The following is a 20990-nucleotide window of genomic DNA, read 5'->3' as shown; positions in this document are numbered from 1 at the left end:
AGTCTACCTACATAATTAATCCTTAGTGAACCCCTTTGAGCCTAACACACCGTTTCTTGATTTACCCATTAATGTTAACCCATAACTCATTTTTTGCTCATTGTGGATTGTTTCCATTTTATTAACTCCCTTTTTATCAAGATTTGATTTGGTTAATTGCCTAATTAAGCCTTTTATTTAATTTTCTGAATTATTTCTTATTGTCAAAAAAATAAAAATAAAAAAAGATAAGACAATCGATATATATACATATATATTGATTATTATTTAGTTCTATGTTAATTGAGCTTGAACAGTTAAATTTATATTTTGAGAAGAAGCTCGTGTTATTCTTGAATAGTTTTCGATTGATGTAATTGTTTTTAATTTAGCAATTGTTTATTTTTCTAGTTTGGTAATTTATCAATTCGATCTTGATTTTAATCAACTTTTTCAACCTTTCTCCACACCCTTAACCTAAGCCACATTACAACCTCTTAAAGACCTTTTGATTTGTGTGTATCATCTTATTTTATAGTGGTGGAGATTTGATTTTCATGCAAGCCTATGGTAATGACTTTTCATGTTTGACTATTGAGTGCTTATTCTTGAACCTTAAACACTTTGAGTGATTTGAGTGAATCTTTAGTGAGGATGTCGATTCTTGTCGATTTTGACTTAAAGGTAATTACTTAGATAAGGGGAAAGACCTATGTTTTCATGCTTTAAAAATGTTTGACCTGAATTGTTTGAATATTTAATGCTCTTTTAGTTGAATTATCAATGTATGATTGTATTATGACGAAACATTATTGATGAGAATTATAAGTTGAAAAAGATTAATTTTAATTGTAAGTTGAGGATTTTGCTTGAGGACAAGCAAACGCTTAAGTGAGGGGATATTTGATTAGCTATAAAAGGAACATATTTTAATCTCATTCTTAATACATTTTTAGATGATTAATTATGTAAATTAGAAGAAGACCTAAGGGAACACAAAGAAGATTGAAGAAATCATTTGAAGAACACCATCAGAGCCAACTCAGAAGCAGATCTCCTTCAAGATTGAAGATCTCCTTTTAACTTTTTTTGAAGTTTTATTGAATTTCTTTATGTCATGTGGTTTTTCTGACTTTGAGATGTTGTTATTCCATATTATGAACTAAATTCCCTAGATACCTAGGGAAGATGAAACCTATGATGAATCTTATTATTTGATTTTTGATTTACATGATAAATACTTGATTCTTGTTCTAAATTATGTATGTTTATTTCGTGTTTTAATATTTTCAGGATATTAATTCATGTTTAAAGTGCTTATTTCAGTGGAGCAAAAGTCCTTGTTTAAGAGTAGATCTGACATAATTGAGTGGAGTTGCATGCAATCCTAGAAATAATGTAACACCCCAAACCCGGCCTAGACATTATGGTCAAATCTGCAAGTGTCACAAGGAAAGGTTTTGAAAAAAACATAGTCATCACAATAAAGCCATTTAACATTTCAACCCTAAGTTGTTTAATTCACTTATCAAAGCATTATTTAGTTAAGTATTATGCCTCAAAACGTGGATTACAGCAGAAGCTTATGAAATCATTTTATTTCAAGAGTCCGGTTCTTTTTTTTTTTCAGAAAAACCCTTGTTTGCATAAAAACTGACGTTTTTAATAAAAACCTTTTTCCAAAGCAACTAAATAATCAAATAATTCAAAAATAACCAGTTAAAAACCAAACAGTCCAGAGAGTCCCAAAAGAATTACAAATTCTCAAATGATTACCAAAAGTATAAATAAAAACCATAATTTAATGACTTTAATCAGTTTTACGAAAAGTGGTCACCGCTGAGTCCCTGCTACACCGATCCGCCTAAGATTGTGGATTACCTGATAGACAAACAAGCAGATGTGAGTTTACGTAAACTTAGTGTGCAACCCAACGGAATTAAACATGCAAGCATACAATCATCATATACCAAACCAGAAACAGATATAGATACGGACCCATGTCCTTTTTAGTTATAGTAGTAGAATCAGATACAGATATGCATAATCTCACCCCATCCTCTATACACGATCTCTGTCTATCCCATCACACCATGTGGGGTTAAAAACTGCCACCCAGCCTTACACACCACTTCATGTCATTAAGACACATACTAGATATAATATGTAGCCAGACTACCAGAATATAGGCGTTTAACGCCGATCAGAATAGTTCCTCCTCATATACAAATCCTACCCCGAAACAGATACAGAGCATACATACAGAATTGATAGATACAACATGCTCATCAAGATTATATAAACAGATAATAGATATGCATAACATAGACATGCTCAGAACAGTATTTTAGTCTAACAAATCACGTAGTTTTAGGTTTAGTTAGCCTTTACCGACCCCTTGGTAGGCCCACAGTCGATTAGGACGACCCGTGCGATCCCACAAAAAATTTCAGTATAATAGACCCACATGCCCGTGTGGCACACACGCCCAGATTGGCCATGGTCGTGTGCATCACACGGCCTAGCCCAAAATCCACATGCCCGTGTGGGCCCACACGTCCGTGTGGCCCACACGCCCAGATTGGCTTGCCCATGTGGCCCACACGACCACACTCGAGCCACCACACTGCCGTGTGATGCACACGACCATGCCTTCATCGACCACATGGCCGTGTACTCGCACACGGCCTACCACACGGGTGACCACACGCCCGTGTGGTGTCGAAAGATTTATTTTTTGGCTTTTACTGAATCTTATTTTCCTGCGTTTCGGGTACACACCTGGTTCGTTTAAGAAGCTACAGCAACCACGAGCCCTCTAAAACCTAAGAAACAAAAATCCTTTGGTCACAATCAACCAATTAACGAGTCACTACAAAAACTCGAAACGACGTAAGTAACTTACCGTCAAATAGAACAGATAACAACACGGTTAGACCGTCAAATCGAGTTTCCTTCTCCACCACCTTTACCTACACCAGAATACTGCGAGAATCAAACCCTTATCCAAGCCGAAATTACATTACAAGAGAAGGTAAATCCATCAGTTTCTGGAAGTCAAAAATGAAAAAGGTTCCCTTACCTAAACCCCACGGCAAGCACCAAAAGCACTAGATCAACACGTAGAACAAGAGAGAATTTCGATCGATTGCTAAAAACAAAAGCAAGAAAAAGGAGTTCACGTCAGAAAACGAAAAACCCAAAGAGTTTGACGTCAGATTCTAGGATGAAAGAGAAAATATGAATAAAGGAAAATAATCCCCAAAAATCTCTACCAATCCCTTAATTTACTCTCACAATCCCCACTACTCACAACTCTTACAGACTCCAACCCCAACAAGACTATATCAGAAAATCGAGTAAAAATAATACCCACACTCGTGCAGGTATTCAAACACAGGATCTCCAACACATCTACACCCTTACCACTTGAACCAGCAGGCTCATTCTGATATGGAATTACAGGCAATTAGATATAAGCCCACAAAACAAGGATAGGGCTTAATTCCAAAAATAACAAAATTTGCTAAAGCCAAGACTTGAACTAAAGACCTCACACACACACACTCAGAACACTTAACCACTGAAGCAGATACATAGTTATGTCAAGTACTTGCAAAAACAAAAATAAAAAGATCAGGGTGTTACAAGTAGGACGACATAAATCTACCGAATTAGAGTCAAATCTAATAGGGGAATCCATAGGTCGAGTTAATGCGACAATAGGGGTTTTAATTAGAAATAGATTTCAATTAATCAACCTAAAGTCAGTTGTTCTTACTCTCGAAAGAGATATTAACATAATTTAGGATTTCTACGAATCAAGAAACAAGTGAATAAATCGTTTAATTTAGATTTAGAATAATAAGTGAAGTCTAGGTGGATTATTTCTTGGATATTGTCTTTCTCTTTGGTATTTTTTGGTTAATTCCTATTTCTTTTTCTGGTACGTTCTTAGTTAATTTAGATTAGTAAATTTTAATTAAATTTAAATTAAAAACAATCATCCCAATTTATTGGCTAAATAATAGAAAACGGTAATTACTAGTACTTTTAGTCCTCGTGGATACGATATTCCCTACTCACCGTAGCTATACTATTGTTTGATAGGTGCGCTTGCCTTTGTCGCATTTGTAGTTATTTTAGTGACCATGAGCTTCTTTCCTTAGTTTGTGTGTATATATATTGTAACATTTTCAAAATATATATAGTGTTTTAATAGTTGCAAATGAAAAGTAATAAGTAAACAAAAGTTATGTCATTTGGTTATTAATAAAAAAATTATCATTGTTTATAGTGATGAGTTATGTCTCTTAAATTCAAAAGTTATGTCGTTTGATTATTAATAAATAGTCATAATTATTCAAGCAAATATTTATTGAATAATTATGTTTATTGCTAAAGATATGACTACTCATTTGGGTAGTTATTTCCCTATGAAGAGACACGAGACCTCCTATGAATAAGAGTGAAATTTCATTTGTGTGACACATTAAAAGAACATAGAAATAAAGTTTATTTTTCTTCCACCATATTTTATATCCAAATATTACTCTAGAAAGAATTATCAAAAAAGTTATTTATAGAAATTGATATTCGTGATATGCTCTACTCAATGTTCAGGAGACTGTTTTTGTCAGTGTAAAACGTTAAAAGTCATTGGGTTTTATTCTATCCTTGAGGTTTATTTGTCAGTAACTCTTTTGCACACCAAAATATAAGTGGGGTGAATAGAACCTTAAAGAAATCGGCATTGATATACGCCTTGAAGCATTCGTTAATTTCTCATAAGTTTATTTTATCCTCATGCACAAACAATTTTAAGATATATTTTTGCAACATTATGAAAAATTAATGATGGCATGTATATTTACCATACATTCACATGACACTGCAAGCATTGTACTGTGAGGATGACTATCAGCAATGGAACAACACTAAGCTCAGTAGTCTTGTCCAATTTTGATTTAGAAGAAATCAAAATGCAAAAAACATTATTATTTTATGGATTATTTATTTGATTGAAATCGAATGCTAGTTTATCATATAAATAATTATTACCGATATAAATTATATAATATATATTATATATCATGCAAGAAAGAAAGAAGATGGATGGAATGCATGGATGAAATGAAATTCATGGTTGAGAAATGATCTATTAATGGATCAAAATAATAATTTTGTTTTGAATGGTGATGATTGTTCTAACATTATTTGAGCAAGTTTCCTGATCAAGAGAAGCATTATGACCATTCAAGAGAGTCTTCTCGACCAAAAAGTTGTGCCATTGAATCCAATAGTTACTTTTAAAAGGTTGAGTTGAAATGGTTTCTTAAAACCAAAAAGTACAACTTGAAAAGTGATGTCATTTTAAGAAGTCACTTTGACACCTATTAGTGCATTGTAAACAAATAATAAATTTGGAGAATTGAAATTTAATTCATGCAATCCAAGTCATGAGTGGATTTTTTCCACTACAAAAGTTTTTTTTATCTCTCGTGAACTTGAGATATTTAATGATTTGTTTTATTCAAATCATGATATTAGTAACTAGCATTTGGATGTTATTTATGAGATATTATTTAAGTGTATTAATTGAAAAATGATACACTAAATCAAAGTTTATATATAATATGAATTGTCATGGTTGATTTAAAATAACCATAAGCTAAATGAGATTTATATATGATTGTACATGTTTTAGTCTATGATATAAATGTTGAACTATAAGTGGTTTTGACTAGAAATGAAATCTGTCATCTACAATATGTATGGTTAGTTTTTCTAGTCAAGTTGAATAGCGAAAAAATTAGTTGATATTACAAAATCACTATTTGGGCATGAAATCTTCTAGTGGAAATGTGAACGTGATAATCAGATATTTGAAAACAATATTATATTGTGCATGCTTATGGTGGTGCATATGATACTTTTATATGGCTTGAATATGATCTATAAAATTTTGAGATGTAAATTGTGAAATTTACTTGTGAAGGCATGAATAAAAAGATCTCTTGAGTATAGAAATAACAATATGAATGCTATTTGACCCATTTAGGTGATGGATATAGTTTTGATGATAGTCACAAAATGACTAGTAATGTCCATGATAAAAGGTGTATAATGTGTGATATTATAGTCAAATGATTGGGCAAATGATGTCCTCTAATATAACTATGTGCGAAAATATATGAAACACCCTTTGATTTGTTGAGAAATAATGTTATTTGAGTATGCATACATGATAAATTTTAAAGGTCAAATGTTGACTATGAAAAGAAGTTATGAAAAATAGCAAATATGTTATCTTGTTTCATCAAGGGATTTGAGGTCTCTTTACAACAACTTGGTGAAAAAGACAAGATAATAACAATAAAGTAATCACTGTGAATCGATAATTGGACATGGTGGGGATGTTGACGTTTGGTATAACGTCAAGTCTTGAGTTCAATGAGACAAAATACATCATCAGTATGTGACTGCTAATACTATAAATAATATATAATTTATTATCTCAAGATAAAAAGTGCTAGGTACTCATAATAATAAAGCGAATAATGGGTATTATACTTTTAATAAACCCATAACATAAATATGTTAGAATTTTATAACTACGGAAACACTCTTTATGAGATCTACCTATGTGAGTGTGAAGCGTGGTCACTTTTATGAGCTCAAGGGTTTAGCTCTAACAACACTTATGAAAAAATGTTACATACACATGACCATAATAATGTCATTGGATACTGTGCATTGACTGGTGTTAAAATCATTGTGTGAGTTATGTTTAGTTAATTAAATAAAAAATAGTTGGTTCAGAGTATATGCAATTTCAATTAACTTTAATATGTTTTCACTAAATAAAGGTTCAATCATCAGAAACCTTCATTTATGCAATTGATTTTTAAGATTATCAAAATCTAGAATATTTTGAAAATGGGATGAGATTGTTGGAACATTTTCAAAATATAAATAGTGTTACAATAGTTGCAAATGAAAAGTTATAAGTAACTAAAAGTTATATCATCTGGTTATTAACCAAAAGTTGTCACTATTTATAGTGATAAGTTATGTATCTTAAATTCAAAAGTTATGTCACTTGATTATTAACAAATAACCATAATTATTTAAGTAGATATCTATTAAATAATTATGCTTATTATTAAAGATATGACTATCCATCTGGGTATGAAGAGACATGAGACATTCTATAAATAGGAGTGAAATTTTATTTGTATGACACCACTACAAAAAAACATAAAAGCAAAGTTTTTTTTTTCTCTTTTACCATCTTTTATATTCAAAGATTATTCTATAAAAAGTTATTGCAGAAATTCTTATAAAAATTGATATTTTTATTATACTTCGCTAAATAGAAAAGGGATTGTTTCCGTTAGTGTAGAAGGTCTACAATCATTAGGCTCAACTGGGCTCTATGAAGGCATCGGTTGAGTTGAATTTTATGCTAAATTAGTGTTGGATCAAACAATCTTGTATAATTGTGCTTCCTTCCAAAACGCACCCCGTCATCTCCTCCGGTTCAGTCACCCTTTCCCTCTCCTCTTTCTTCCCTTTCTTGTAAATCATACTCTCTCTCTCTCTCCCTCTCTAAATAATCAAGAACAATATCATAAAACCATAGTAAATTTACCGAGTAACTTAAACCATATGTACAGTACTAAACAGAAATTATCTCACAATCTCCCCCCAAAGATATATCCAAAACTTCCGTGTTAATCCTAGATCAGATGGTAGTGGAGCTTAACTTCCTTCTATATGTACACCTGCCTTTTAATTTATGTTCTAAGCCGTAGCAGGGATTCTGGAATTTTGGCCATCCCTGTTGAGGCAATCAAATCCTTCAACTCTAACTGTGGCCGATGTAAGGCCGAATTTCATCTTAATACGTTCTCCTTTACCTGCCGATAATGACGACGACAGAGACGGAGTTTGCAATGTCCAAAGGGCATGTCCAAGCCTTTCATCACCAAATCGAACTTGCACTAGTGGATTCGCAGACCTACTCGGAGGCGACCCCCAAAAATATGGAGGTGTTGAGGCTATAGATTGTTCTTGTTCTGTTCCTAAATCCTTATTAACGAGGATGATATCAAGAGGGTCCACACCAGATATCGAATCGCTCACGTCGGCTTGATGATTCGTATGAAATCTCCATGGCTTGTTCAGGTTAATGGCGGGGACCCCTATTCGCCGAGGCTTGGGGCAAACGACTTATTGGATACCTACAATCTTTGACTTTTCAAAGATGAATAGTGGCAGAAAGTTGGCACCGAAAGGCACCGAAAGTAGAAAGTAAGATTAGTTGGCATGGGATAATTGCAATTTTGGTCCCTAATTGTATAGGGACATTGCAAGTTGATCCTTAAACCTCAACTATAAATAGGCCTAACCATTTCTTACTTTCTTCATCCCACACTTGCCATTCTCTACTTAAGGCAATTGTTCTCTCTCCCTATTTGTAAACTTTCACTTGTATTTTTGGAGTGAAATATATTTGGTAGTGCCCGAGGACGTAGGCAAAATTTGCTGAACCTCGTTAAAATTCTAGTGTTCTTTATTTTTGTTCTGCATATTTTGCAAGTGTCATTGTAGTGATTTATTGTGCTATTAAATTACGATAGAGGGATATTCTGGCTAGGAAAGATCTGGTATGTAAGCGATCCTCGTGATCCACCTCTCTTTCCTGGGAATTGAACTTAGTGTGATTTTTCAGTACAATAATTTTACTCTTTCACACGCTTCCGCGCAACAATTGGTACCAGATCCAGGTTCGTACTTGGGGAATACGACCGTTTACGGTACTATTCACGTATACGGCACTATTCACGTATACAGTACTATTCACGTATACGGCACTATTCACGTATACGGTACTGCTCACGTATACAGTAGTTGGGATTGAGGAGAAAAATGGCAGCAGCATCGTCATCAGCAAGGACTACTGTGACAAATGCAAAATTTGAAGTAGAGAAATTTGACGGTACCAATAATTTTGGTATGTGGCAGTGTGAGATCCTGGATGTCTTATGTCAGCAAGAGCTGGATATGGCCCTTGAAGAAAAACCTGACAAGATGGATGACAAGGAGTGGGCCAAGATCAATAGACAGGCGTGTGGTACAATCCGCCTATGTTTGGCCAAAGAGCAGAAGTACTCCGTCATGAGGGAGACATCAGCGAAGAAGCTGTGGGATACATTGGAAGAAAAGTTTCTAATGAAAAGTCTTGAAAATAGGCTTTATATGAAAAAGAAACTTTTTCGGTTCACGTATGCACCCGGTATGTCGATGAATGACCATGTGAACTCATTCAATAAAATTTTAGCAGACTTGCTAAATTTGGATGAGAAATTTGAAGATGAAGACAAGGCATTATTGTTGTTGAATTCCCTTCCTGATGAATATGATCATCTTACCACCACATTGCTTCATGGGAAAGATTCAATCACATTTGATGCAGTCTGTAGTGCGTTGTATAGATCTGAGACTCGAAAGAAAGATAAAAGAGATCACAGAGATACAACTGCAGAAGTCTTAACAGTAAGAGGTCGTTCACACAGCAGCAAACCTGGTAGAAGGGGTAAGTCCAAAAGGAGACCCGCCAAAGATGAATGTGCCTTTTGTCGTGAGAAAGGGCATTGGAAAAAGAATTGTCCTAAGTTACAAAAGGGCAAGTCTATTTCTAATGCATGTGTAGCGGAGCATGATGAGGAGTCAGACTTTAGCTTGGTTGGCATGGCAATGGCATGTCAAACGGATGAGTGGATATTGGATTCGGGATGTACTTACCATATGTGTCCTAATAAGGACTGGTTTTTTAGTCTTGAAGAACTAGAAGGTGGAGTTGTTTTTATGGGCAATGATAGTGCCTGTAAGACAATGGGTGTAGGTACAATCAAATTGAAGAACCATGACGGCTCAATCCAAGTTCTGACAGATGTTCGCTATGTACCCAGCTTGAAGAAAAATCTCATCTCATTAGGGGCCCTACAATCACTTTGAGAGATGGATTACTAAAGGTAGTAACTAGGGTATTGATGGTGATGAAAGGCACTAGAACAAATAACTTGTACTATTTAAATGGAAGTACAGTTATTGGATCAACATCAACAGCTTCTGCGAAAGATGCAGATTCAGAGGCTACCAGGTTATGGCATAGGCGATTGGGACATGCTGGTGAAAAAGCTTTGCAGACTTTGGCGAAGCAAGGCTTGTTGAAAGGTGCAAATTCTTGCAAATTGGAATTCTGTGAACATTGTGTTCTGGGCAAGCAGACGATGGTAAAATTTGGTTCACCAATTCACAATACGAAAGGAATTCTGGACTATGTTCACAGTGATGTGTGGGGACCTACCAAAGTGGCTTCTTTGGGAGGTATGCACTATTTTGTCACTTTTCTTGATGATTATTCAAGAAAAGTATGGGTGTATCTAATGAAAAGAAAAAATGAAGTTTTGGATGCATTTCTGAAGTGGAAGAAGATGGTGGAGACTCAGACAGGTCGAAAGGTCAAACGACTTCGATCAGATAATGGTACTGAGTACAAAAATGATCCATTTCTACAAGTATGTCAAGATGAGGGCATTGTGCGACACTTCACTGTTCGAGATACACCACAGCAGAATGGGGTGGCAGAACGCATGAATCGGGCTATACTGGAGAAAGTTCGATGTATGTTGTCCAATGCTGGATTGGGCAAGGAATTTTGGGCTGAGGCAGTTACATATGCGTGCCATCTAATTAACCGATTGCCATCAGCTGCAATAAATGGAAAAACTCCTATGGAGATGTGGACTGGTAAACCTGCTACTGATTATGATTCTTTACATGTTTTTGGTTCCACTGCATATTATCATGTAAAAGAATCTAAGTTAGACCCAAGAGCAAAGAAAGCATTATTCATGGGTATAACTGGTGGTGTAAAAGGATACCGTCTCTGGTGTCCTGATACAAGGAAGATTGTTTTCAGTAGAGATGTAACTTTTGATGAATCAACCATGATAAAGAACGAGGATTCACAAAAGGATGACAAAACCAGTAGTACTTTGCAGCAGGTGGAGTTTGAAAAGGTTAATGATGATCCAGCTAATATTGAAAGAACAAATGATGAAGAAGTTTCGACCCAAGAACTTCTACAGCAACAAGATTCAATTGCATATAGGAGGCCAAGAAGAGAGATTCGTAAGCCTGCTCGCTTTGACGATATGGTGGCCTATGCACTTCCAATTGCAGATGATGATGTTCCTTCCACTTACACAGAAGCAATAAGTAACTCTGATGGTGTAAAGTGGAAGCAAGCTATGAATGAAGAAATGCAGTCTCTTCATAAAAATAGGACTTGGGAGTTGGTGAGACTGCCCAAGGGAAAGAAGGCAATTGGATGCAAATGGGTATATGCAAAGAAGGAAGGATTTCCTGGTAAAAATGAAATTCGATACAAGGCTAGATTGGTAGCAAAAGGTTACGCTCAGAAAGAAGGAATAGACTACAATGAAGTGTTTTCTCCAGTTGTGAAGCATTCGTCTATTCAGATTTTGCTAGCCTTGGTTGCGCAATATGATCTTGAACTAGTTCAGCTTGATGTGAAGACCGCGTTTTTACACGGTGATTTGGAAGAGGAAATCTATATGACTCAGCCAGATGGATTCAAGGATTGGGTTTGCAAACTGACAAAGTCGCTTTATGGATTGAAGCAATCTCCGAGGCAGTGGTACAAGCGATTTGATCAGTTCATGAAAGGGCAAAGGTACACAAGAAGTAAATTTGATCATTGCGTGTATTTTCAGAAGCTACAAGAAGGAACTTTCATATACTTGCTCTTATATGTTGATGATATGCTAATAGCATCTAAGAGCAAAGTTGAGATTGAAATATTGAAGACTCAACTCAATCTCGAGTTTGAGATGAAAGATCTAGGAGAAGCTAAAAAGATTCTCAGCATGGAAATATGTAGAGATAGAGCTCATGGCAGAGTTAGCTTGTCTCAGAAGCAGTATTTGAAGAAAGTACTACAGCAGTTTGGCATGAACGAGCAGACCAAACCTGTAAGTACCCCGTTGGCTTCTCATTTCAAGCTTTTTGCACAACTATCTCCTTCGACGAATACGGAACGAGAATACATGTTGCAAGTTCCGTATTCTAATGCAGTGGGTAGCTTGATGTATGCAATGGTGTGTACAAGACCCGACATTTCACAGGCAGTTAGTATAGTGAGCAGGTATATGCATAATCCTGGAAAAGGACATTGGCAAGCTGTGAAATGGATTCTACGGTATATTCAGAAGACCGTGGATGTTGGATTACTGTTCAAGCAGGATAATACACTTGGTAAAGGTGTTATTGGGTACGTTGATTCTGACTATGCCGGTGATTTGGACAAGCGAAGATCAACCACCGGTTATGTGTTTACACTTGCTGGAGGACCAATAAGTTGGAAGTCTACACTACAGTCTACAGTTGCATTGTCAACCACAGAAGCCGAATACATGGCTGTAACAGAGGCTGTAAAGGAGGCTATTTGGTTACAAGGTATGGCTAAAACCTTGGGGTTGGTTCAGGAGCATATTAACGTGTATTGTGATAGTCAAAGTGCTATTCATTTAGCAAAGAATCAAGTCTATCATGCACGTACAAAACATATCGACGTACGATTCCATTTTGTGCGGGAAATTATTGAAGAGGGGAAAATTTGTCTTCAGAAGATCAAGACTGCAGATAATCCCGCAGATATGATGACCAAGGTGGTAACAACAACCAAGTTCGAACATTGTTTGAACTTGATCAATATCCTGCAAGTTTAACAGTTGAAGAAGGCACTATCAAGTATTGTTGTCAAAGGTAGAAAGAATTGTGTGAAGATAAGATTATCCTAATCAAATCTTCAAGGTGGAGATTATTGGATACCTACAATCTTTGACTTTTCAAAGATGAATAGTGGCAGAAAGTTGGCACCGAAAGGCACCGAAAGTAGAAAGTAAGATTAGTTGGCATGGGATAATTGCAATTTTGGTCCCTAATTGTATAGGGACATTGCAAGTTGATCCTTAAACCTCAACTATAAATAGGCCTAACCATTTCTTACTTTCTTCATCCCACACTTGCCATTCTCTACTTAAGGCAATTGTTCTCTCTCCCTATTTGTAAACTTTCACTTGTATTTTTGGAGTGAAATATATTTGGTAGTGCCCGAGGACGTAGGCAAAATTTGCTGAACCTCGTTAAAATTCTAGTGTTCTTTATTTTTGTTCTGCATATTTTGCAAGTGTCATTGTAGTGATTTATTGTGCTATTAAATTACGATAGAGGGATATTCTGGCTAGGAAAGATCTGGTATGTAAGCGATCCTCGTGATCCACCTCTCTTTCCTGGGAATTGAACTTAGTGTGATTTTTCAGTACAATAATTTTACTCTTTCACACGCTTCCGCGCAACATGACTGCACCACCCTTTTGATGCCCAGTGACTGCAATCAATCCTCTCATCTCTTCGTAAGCCAAAACCGCGTCGTTCTGCAGAAGATTACAATGATTCATCTTAAAAAGAACGTCTGAAGGAAACTTGGGAAAGAATAAAAGCAGAGAAAGGGAGGAAGTCCTTAATCAAACGATTATATTTCTGTGTGAAGTATAATATTTTCAAAGGCTTTTGCTTTGAGTTGACATGCTTTCTGAAGTGAGTATATATATAAACAGAGGAAGGGGTCGAAGAAAGGAAAGCCCTTGCGTTCAACGTGGAATACTAGAGAAGTAACTTAGTTGTGCAACATTGATCTTGTTGTTCAAAGTTATGTTATCCGACACCCCAACTAAAACAGACGTGTTTCACTAGGTCATAGTTTTTGTTTCTCATATTAATCAAGTGGGTTTTCTTATTGAATGAAGTCGTAAGTCGTTATAAACTAATAGAATTTATTCTTAGCTTAAAGGTTCTTATTGTTTATATTTGGTGAATTCCAAATACATTATTCCTATGGAACAAAAGGTCTTCTAGCTTTGTAAATAATGTTCATTTACGTTAGTTCTAATTACATTAAAGAAATACTATTAAAACATGTAAAATGATCTTCTAGCTTTGTAAATAATGTTCATTTACGTTAGTTCTAATTACTTTAAAAAAATACTATTAAAATATGTAAAATGATTCTGGTTATCTCAAAATTATATATGAATTTCAACGTACACATCATTGTTGATATATTACATCTTAAATTTGGAATGGGAATAACACGACTTGAATCCATGTGAAACAGGTGTTTGACAATAACTTTAACTTTAAAATGTGAACAATTGAATTAAAATAAAATTTATATTATATATTTAGATCGAAATCAAGTTTTAATATTTATAATTACACAAAATTAAATCTCATCAATAAATTACATATCAATCCAAAGCTATTTCAATTTTTTACCCTATATCCTTTCAATTTAGAATCTTTCATTTGGAGTTTGGTCTTCATCTGTTTTTTCTTAATTTTTTTCCTGTGTTTATGTTAATTTTTAGTTGATATTAAATTAGATTCTTTTATCAAATTACAATAGAATAATATTTGTCTGATGATACCTTGATAAAAAAAATGCTTCCGATTTTAGATACTCTATTGATTGATTTAGGTTGGAGCAAGTTATACGTATTTTTTATTTAATTTATATTATATATATAATTTTTTTTATATTTTTTATGGTTTTTTTAATTTTTTATATTTTAAATAATTCTATAAATTTTATTAACTCTTTGAGCATTTTTATTAGTTTTTGTATTTTTATTTTTAAATATATGTTAATGTAGGCAATGAAAAATACTATTAAATATCTAATCTGACGTAAAATAATAGTTGTTTTGTAACATCAAAATTCTTTAAAAAGAAAAAGTTGCTTCCAGAAATTAGTTTTACATTGCTATTCAAAAGCACTTCTGGAAGAAAAGTTGTGCACTAACTGCTTTTGACAGAGAAATTACGGGGAAATAGTTTAGCTAGAATAGAGCTTTCTTTACAATGAAGTTCATCTTTAAGGATTTACAGGGAAATAGTTTAGCCAGAAATATCTGTACCCTTTTTTTCATCTTTATCTACACCAACTGTACTTTGGAGACTAAACATAAATGTCAAGCTAAAGAGAATAAGAAAAATAGTTTTCATTTCCTAACCTGTTTCTTCTTCTTTTCCTCTATAATCTATAAACTTGACTGTGCTGAGCTTCTGTTTCACTCAAAACGGGATCTGCATCAATATTTTGTATGGTATTGGTGAAGGAGGCATTAGGAAGAAGAGGAGATGGAGAAGAGAATTTGGAAGCCGATAAAGACAAAGAAGAATCACCCCATGTCTGTTTCTTAGGGAATGACATATTGGTTGTCCGAGAAATGCAAGTAGATAAACAAACCCCTTTGAGGTTGTGCAATGCACATTGGCAGTTGCGATGGTAGGGCCTCCGTTCGATCAAACAGTCTTGCATTGATATGCTTCCTTCGAAAACACACCGGAGCATCATCTCAGCTGCCATTTCCTTCTGCTCTTTCTTCTAAATCAAACTATTTTCTGTGTAAGTAAAAAGATTGTGTGAAGTATAACAGTTTCAAGGCTTTTGCTGTGAATTACATGCTTTCTGAAGTGAAGTGAGTATATATATAGAGAGAAGAAGGGGTTCAATGGTAGTTGAATCAAAGAGAAAATTACAAACCCTTTGCATTAAATGTTGAATACTAGAGTAGAGAAGGAACATAGCTGTCCAACATTGATCTTGTTGTTCAAAGTCATGTTCTCCAACAAATGACAAACGTGTTTCACTAGGGCAGTGTTTAAGTTTCTCAAATTTAATATATTTCCCAAGAGAATGGGAAGAAAGAGAGCAAAAAAATAAAATAAAGAAAGAAAAGAATCTCTTAGTAATTACGGAAACAATAAAAGTGGGGTTGGTTAGATTTGCAAGAAATTCAATTTGGAACATGGCGGATGAAGTTGGATTTTTCTTAATTTTTTGTTAGGTATTTAATTTTCTTTTTTACGTATTATGAGTTAAAAAAAATTTTCAGTCAATCAAGAGTTGACACATGACATTAATATTTAATTATATAAAAATTCTAAATTTTCTATTAAATATTAATGTTATGTGTAAACTTTTGATTGGCTGAAGTGTTCTTTAAGCTTTTAGTTAAAAAAAAACTACCTAAGTAAAGAAAAAAAAACAGCTTAGCTTAAGCATTGTTTTAAAAAAGATTAAATTAAAAAGTTTAGAATTTAATGATATGATTGTAATTTATCCTACTATATTTTAATTAAACTACTTGATGATTTTATTTCTATATAGAATTGTTAATTTTGACTCGAATCAAAAAACACAACTTGAACTCGATTTAACTTGATTTAATCATGAAAAATTAACAATTCGAAGTAGTTTAGAACTAAACCAAATTTTAAATTGACCTAAAACTTAAAATGATTTGAACGAATAACTATAATTGACACAAAATTAAATTAATTATAATTTTCGAAAACTCATATAAAATGAATTTTTCTTACGTCTTCCTCCTTTGTGTCTTACTCCAATTCACTAAGTGGTTATAAACCAACTAGAATTGATTCTTAAAGTTAGGTTAATTAACGGTTGTTATTGTGATTTAGTAGGCGATCATCTCTATGGAACCAAGAAGGTGGATTTTGGTTGGGGTTTAGTAGGTTGTTGTTGGTTAAGGACAAAACAATGCTCACTTAACTTGTTCTAATTACCTTAAAAAGTGCCATTGTAAGATGCAAAATGATTGTGACGGTTATGTTTTCTCATATGGCTCTTCTTCCTCAACGTTGCTTGTAACTATTTAAATACTCCCACTTACCTCATAACTAATTTTGATGTAAAACTACTACATTCTTCATTTTAAATTTGCGGTTAAAATATATAATAAGTTTATGTAATTTTCATAAATTTAGTTTTTATATTTTTTATTTTTTTAAAGTTTATTTTTTTATATTTTAAATTTCAAATTCAAATTCCACTGTAAATATATTAAATTTAAGTTTATTATAATATCATTTTTTAATTATACATAATTGTTAAGTGAGTTTTTTTATTTATTTCAAAATGTCACATTAACAATATATAAATAAATATATTAACAACTGAACCTAAATTTTGAAATCTAAAAGTAAATAGACTAAATTCTTGAAAATAAAAATGTAAAAGAAAAATTTTCAAATATGTGCATGGTACAACTTATGACTTATTTTAACTTTTGTTGATTCTTAACTTAAAACAAGGATTTTTATCAACAATATTTTAAAATTAATATTTATTTTTTTATTGATTTGTCATAATTTGATACGTCAAATTGGACTCTCCAATACACTTGAGCAGTTTATTCTTAGGCAAATTAACTATCTTTTCTTGAATTTTGGCATTCATCATTAATAAATATTTTTGGTCGATTTTTGCCCCTTTTAAAGACCAGAATTGGCAACATGGTTCCACGGGAGACCTAATGAGGTGTTTGAGTTGATGTAGGAAGACGACAATTGCCCAACCTCAAGGAAGACATCATTTAGAGTGGGTGTCTCGACACTGATAACAGTGATGTCGTGACACCGAATCCTTTCACCTTAAGGATACAAAACTTCAACGCGAAATCAACATGGAGCCTACTGTCGAGAGAGTTGCGACAATGAGGGTAGGATGTCAAGACAACGAGTCAACATTGCGATACCAAGCCTTTGAAGTCATGGTATCCTTAGAGGGGTAGAAATTAGAGCCAACACCAATGATGTCGTGACACTAGGGGTAGGATGTCGTGACACCGAGACCCTCCACAACCACGAGTTCACTACTATTTAGGGTGTTGTGGCACCGTTGCCTGACAGGGAGAAAATAACTGCAGAGGTAGTCTTTTGTCTAATATCAACCCAAGCTAGAACATAACTTTTAAGGGCATTTTTGTTTAAAATTTGGAATTGTATTCAGCTGTTAAAAGGCACTTTTGGATGATAACTTTAAAAGAGTTACATTTTCTTTCATCTTTTAAGCTTAGTAGTTATGATGATCGTTTTATGAAACACTAAACTAGACTACGATCACAACTAAGGCAAGCACACCTATCAAATGGTAGTATAGTTATGGTGAGTCCAAAATATCGTATCCACAAGGACTAAAAGTACTAGTATTAACTATCTTTTTATTATTTAGCTTAAAAATATAAGAGATTTTCTTTAATCTAAAATTAACTTAACTAATTAACTATTGAATGTGACAGAGAGCGAATTGGGAAAAATACTTGAAGAAAACTTATAAAGAAGACAATAGCCAAGAAAGAATCCACCTAGACTTCACTTATTATTCTGACTCTGAATCAAATGATTTATTCACTTGTCTTGATCCATAGAAATCCCTAAATTATGTTAATATCTCTTTCGAGACTAAGAACAACTCACTCTAGGTTGATTAATTGAAATTTCTTTCTAATTAAAACTCCTATTGTCGCATTAACTCGATTTATGGATCTCCTATTAGATTTGACTCTAATCTGGCAGATTTATGTCGTTCTATTTCTAGGATTGCATGTAACTCTACTTAATTATGCTAGATCTACTCTTAAACAGGGACTTTTGCTCCACTGAATAAGCACATCAAACTTGGATTAATATCCTGAGAATATTAATGCAAGAATTAAGAACACATAATTAAGAACAAGAACAAGTATTTATCGTATAATTCAGATAATTAAATAATAAGATCCAACATAGGCTTCATCTTTCCTAGGTATTTAGGGAGTTTAGTTCATAATGTAATAAGAAAACATCTCAAAAATAGGAAAACAATAAAACATAAAGAAACCCAAAAACTTTGAGAGAAATTGGAGGGAGATCTTCAGTCTTGAAGGAGATCCTGCTTCCGAGCTGAATCCGTTGGCATTCTTCGATTAATTCATGTGTTCTACTCTGCGTGTCCCCTTAGGTCTTCTTCTAGTATATATTTATAGACTTTTGAACACCCAGAAACCTTAAAAATTGGCTTTTTTCGCGTGTTTGGGAGACAGGGAGCGATATTGATATTGGCTGGCACATGGGCGTGTGGCCTGCCCGTGTGGATCCTAAAAACTCCGATTTTGGCCCCTTTTTCGCTCCTTTTGCTCCCAAATGCTCTCCTAAGTATAGAAACATGAATTTAAGGGATTAGGAGCATCAAAATCACTAATTTATAGCATTAATCATCCATAAACGCATTAAGAATGGGATTAAAATATGTTACATTTATGGTTTATCAAGTTACTTCTTCATATTTAGGGTTTTAGTTCATAGCTTTTCTGAGTTTAGTTAGTTTTTACTGTACCTCTAGTATTAATTGCACTTTTGTACTTTAACTTTGCTTTGTTGTTTTCATTTCTATCCAAATCCTTCAATATATTTCAATTTTGTTTTCTTTCCAAAGTCCAAAAATATCAACTTTACTTGTATTTTCTACCACTATTGTTGTTGTCATCATTTTCTTCAAGCATCCATCAAAAAATTTCTAAACTTTTCTTAATCCTACTCTTGTGCTTATTTATGGTGGTTGTCTGCATGAAAATGATGATTGGTAACTATATTTATGGTGGTCGGTTGATGGATATGTTATTTGGTTAGTTTTTGGTACAGTGACTAAATTGCAAAAAACTAGATTAAATCAAATGAACCTTAAAATTTAGAATTGATACCTACAGGTGAACATTTAGATAGGTGAGACTAGGAGGAGATCCTATTGAACACCAATTTGATTGTCCCAAGTTAATTTGATGAGGTCGAAAGATAAACTGAATTAAATCGTCTAATTTGATAAAATGGTGATCAAGAATTGACACGTGGCATTAATATTTAATTATATAAAAATTAAAATTTTATATTAAATATTAATGCCAAATGTGAACTCTTGATTGACTGAAATGTTTATGAATTTCTTCAGTAGCGGAGGTACAGTAAAGCCTTATACAAAAGTATTTTTCTCTTTATCTTGATTTTTTCCCTGACAATGGTGCAGAGTATGAAACTTTTTCATGATGAAGTTCAACTCTAAGAAATCACAGGGAAGTAGTGTTGCTAGAATAAAGCTTTCTTTACAATGAAGTTCACCTTGAAGGATTTACAGGGAAGTTGTTTAGCCAGAAATATCTGTACCCTTTTTTTTTTCATCTTTATCTACACCTACTGTACTTTGGAAACTAAACATAAATGTCAAGCTAAAGAGAATAGGAAAAATTGTTCTCATTTCCTAACCTTTTTTTTTTTTTTCTTTTCTATAATTTATAAACTTGATTGTGCTGAGCTTCTGTTTCACTCAAAACGGGAGCTGCATCAATATTTTGTATGGTATTGGTGAAGGAGGCATCAGGAAGAAGAGGAGATTGAGAAGAGAACTTGGAAGCCGACAAAGACAAAGAACAATCACCCCATGTCTGTTTCTTAGGGAATGGTTTATTGGTTGTCCGAGAAATGCAAGTAGATAAACAAACCCCTTTAAGGTTGTGCAATGCACATTGGCAGTTGCGATGGTAGGGCCTCCGTTCGATCAAACAGTCTTGCATTGATATGCTTCCTTCGAAAACACACCGGAGAATCATCTCAGCTGCCATTTCCCTCTGCTCTTTCTTCTAAATCAAACTATTTTCTATGTATGTAAGTAAAAAGATTGTGTGTGAAGTATAACAGTTTCAAGGCTTTTGCTGTGAATTACATGCTTTCCGAAGTGAAGTGAGTATATATAGAGAGAAGGTGTTTAATGGTAGTTGAATCAAAGAGAGAATTACAAACCCTTTGCATTAAACGTTGAATACTAGAGTAGAGAAGGAACATAGTTGTCCAACATTGATCTTGTTGCTCAAAGTCATGTTCTCCAACAAATGACAAACGTGTTTCACTAGGAGAGTGTTTTTTCATATTAATTATATTTCCCAAGAGAAGGGGAAGAAAGAGAGCAAAAAGAGAAGAAAGAATCTCTTAGTAATTACGGAAACAATAAAAGTGGAGTTGGT

The 20990-nt window shown here is 33.8% G+C and overlaps 2 protein-coding genes across 2 annotated transcripts; both read right to left on the bottom strand.

Moving 5' to 3' along the window:
* Positions 1-13412: 13412 nt before the first annotated feature.
* LOC107963245 (uncharacterized) lies at positions 13413-15502 on the bottom strand. Its single transcript, XM_016899811.1, has 2 exons — positions 15182-15502; positions 13413-13508 (listed from the first exon to the last, which is right to left on the bottom strand). The coding sequence occupies exons 1-2, from the start codon at positions 15500-15502 to the stop codon at positions 13413-13415; spliced, it is 417 nt and encodes a 138-aa protein (XP_016755300.1).
* A 4753-nt stretch (positions 15503-20255) lies between these two features.
* Positions 20256-20591, bottom strand: LOC107963244 (uncharacterized). Its single transcript, XM_016899810.1, has one exon. It carries the CDS (start codon positions 20589-20591, stop codon positions 20256-20258), a length of 336 nt encoding a protein of 111 aa, XP_016755299.1.
* Positions 20592-20990: the final 399 nt, after the last annotated feature.

The sequence above is a fragment of the Gossypium hirsutum genome, chromosome A06 (genome assembly GCF_007990345.1).
Source record: "Gossypium hirsutum isolate 1008001.06 chromosome A06, Gossypium_hirsutum_v2.1, whole genome shotgun sequence".
Taxonomy (NCBI): Eukaryota; Viridiplantae; Streptophyta; class Magnoliopsida; order Malvales; family Malvaceae; genus Gossypium; species Gossypium hirsutum.
Note: the sequence above shows the minus strand (reverse complement) of the source record. Positions and strands in the feature narration are given on the sequence as shown.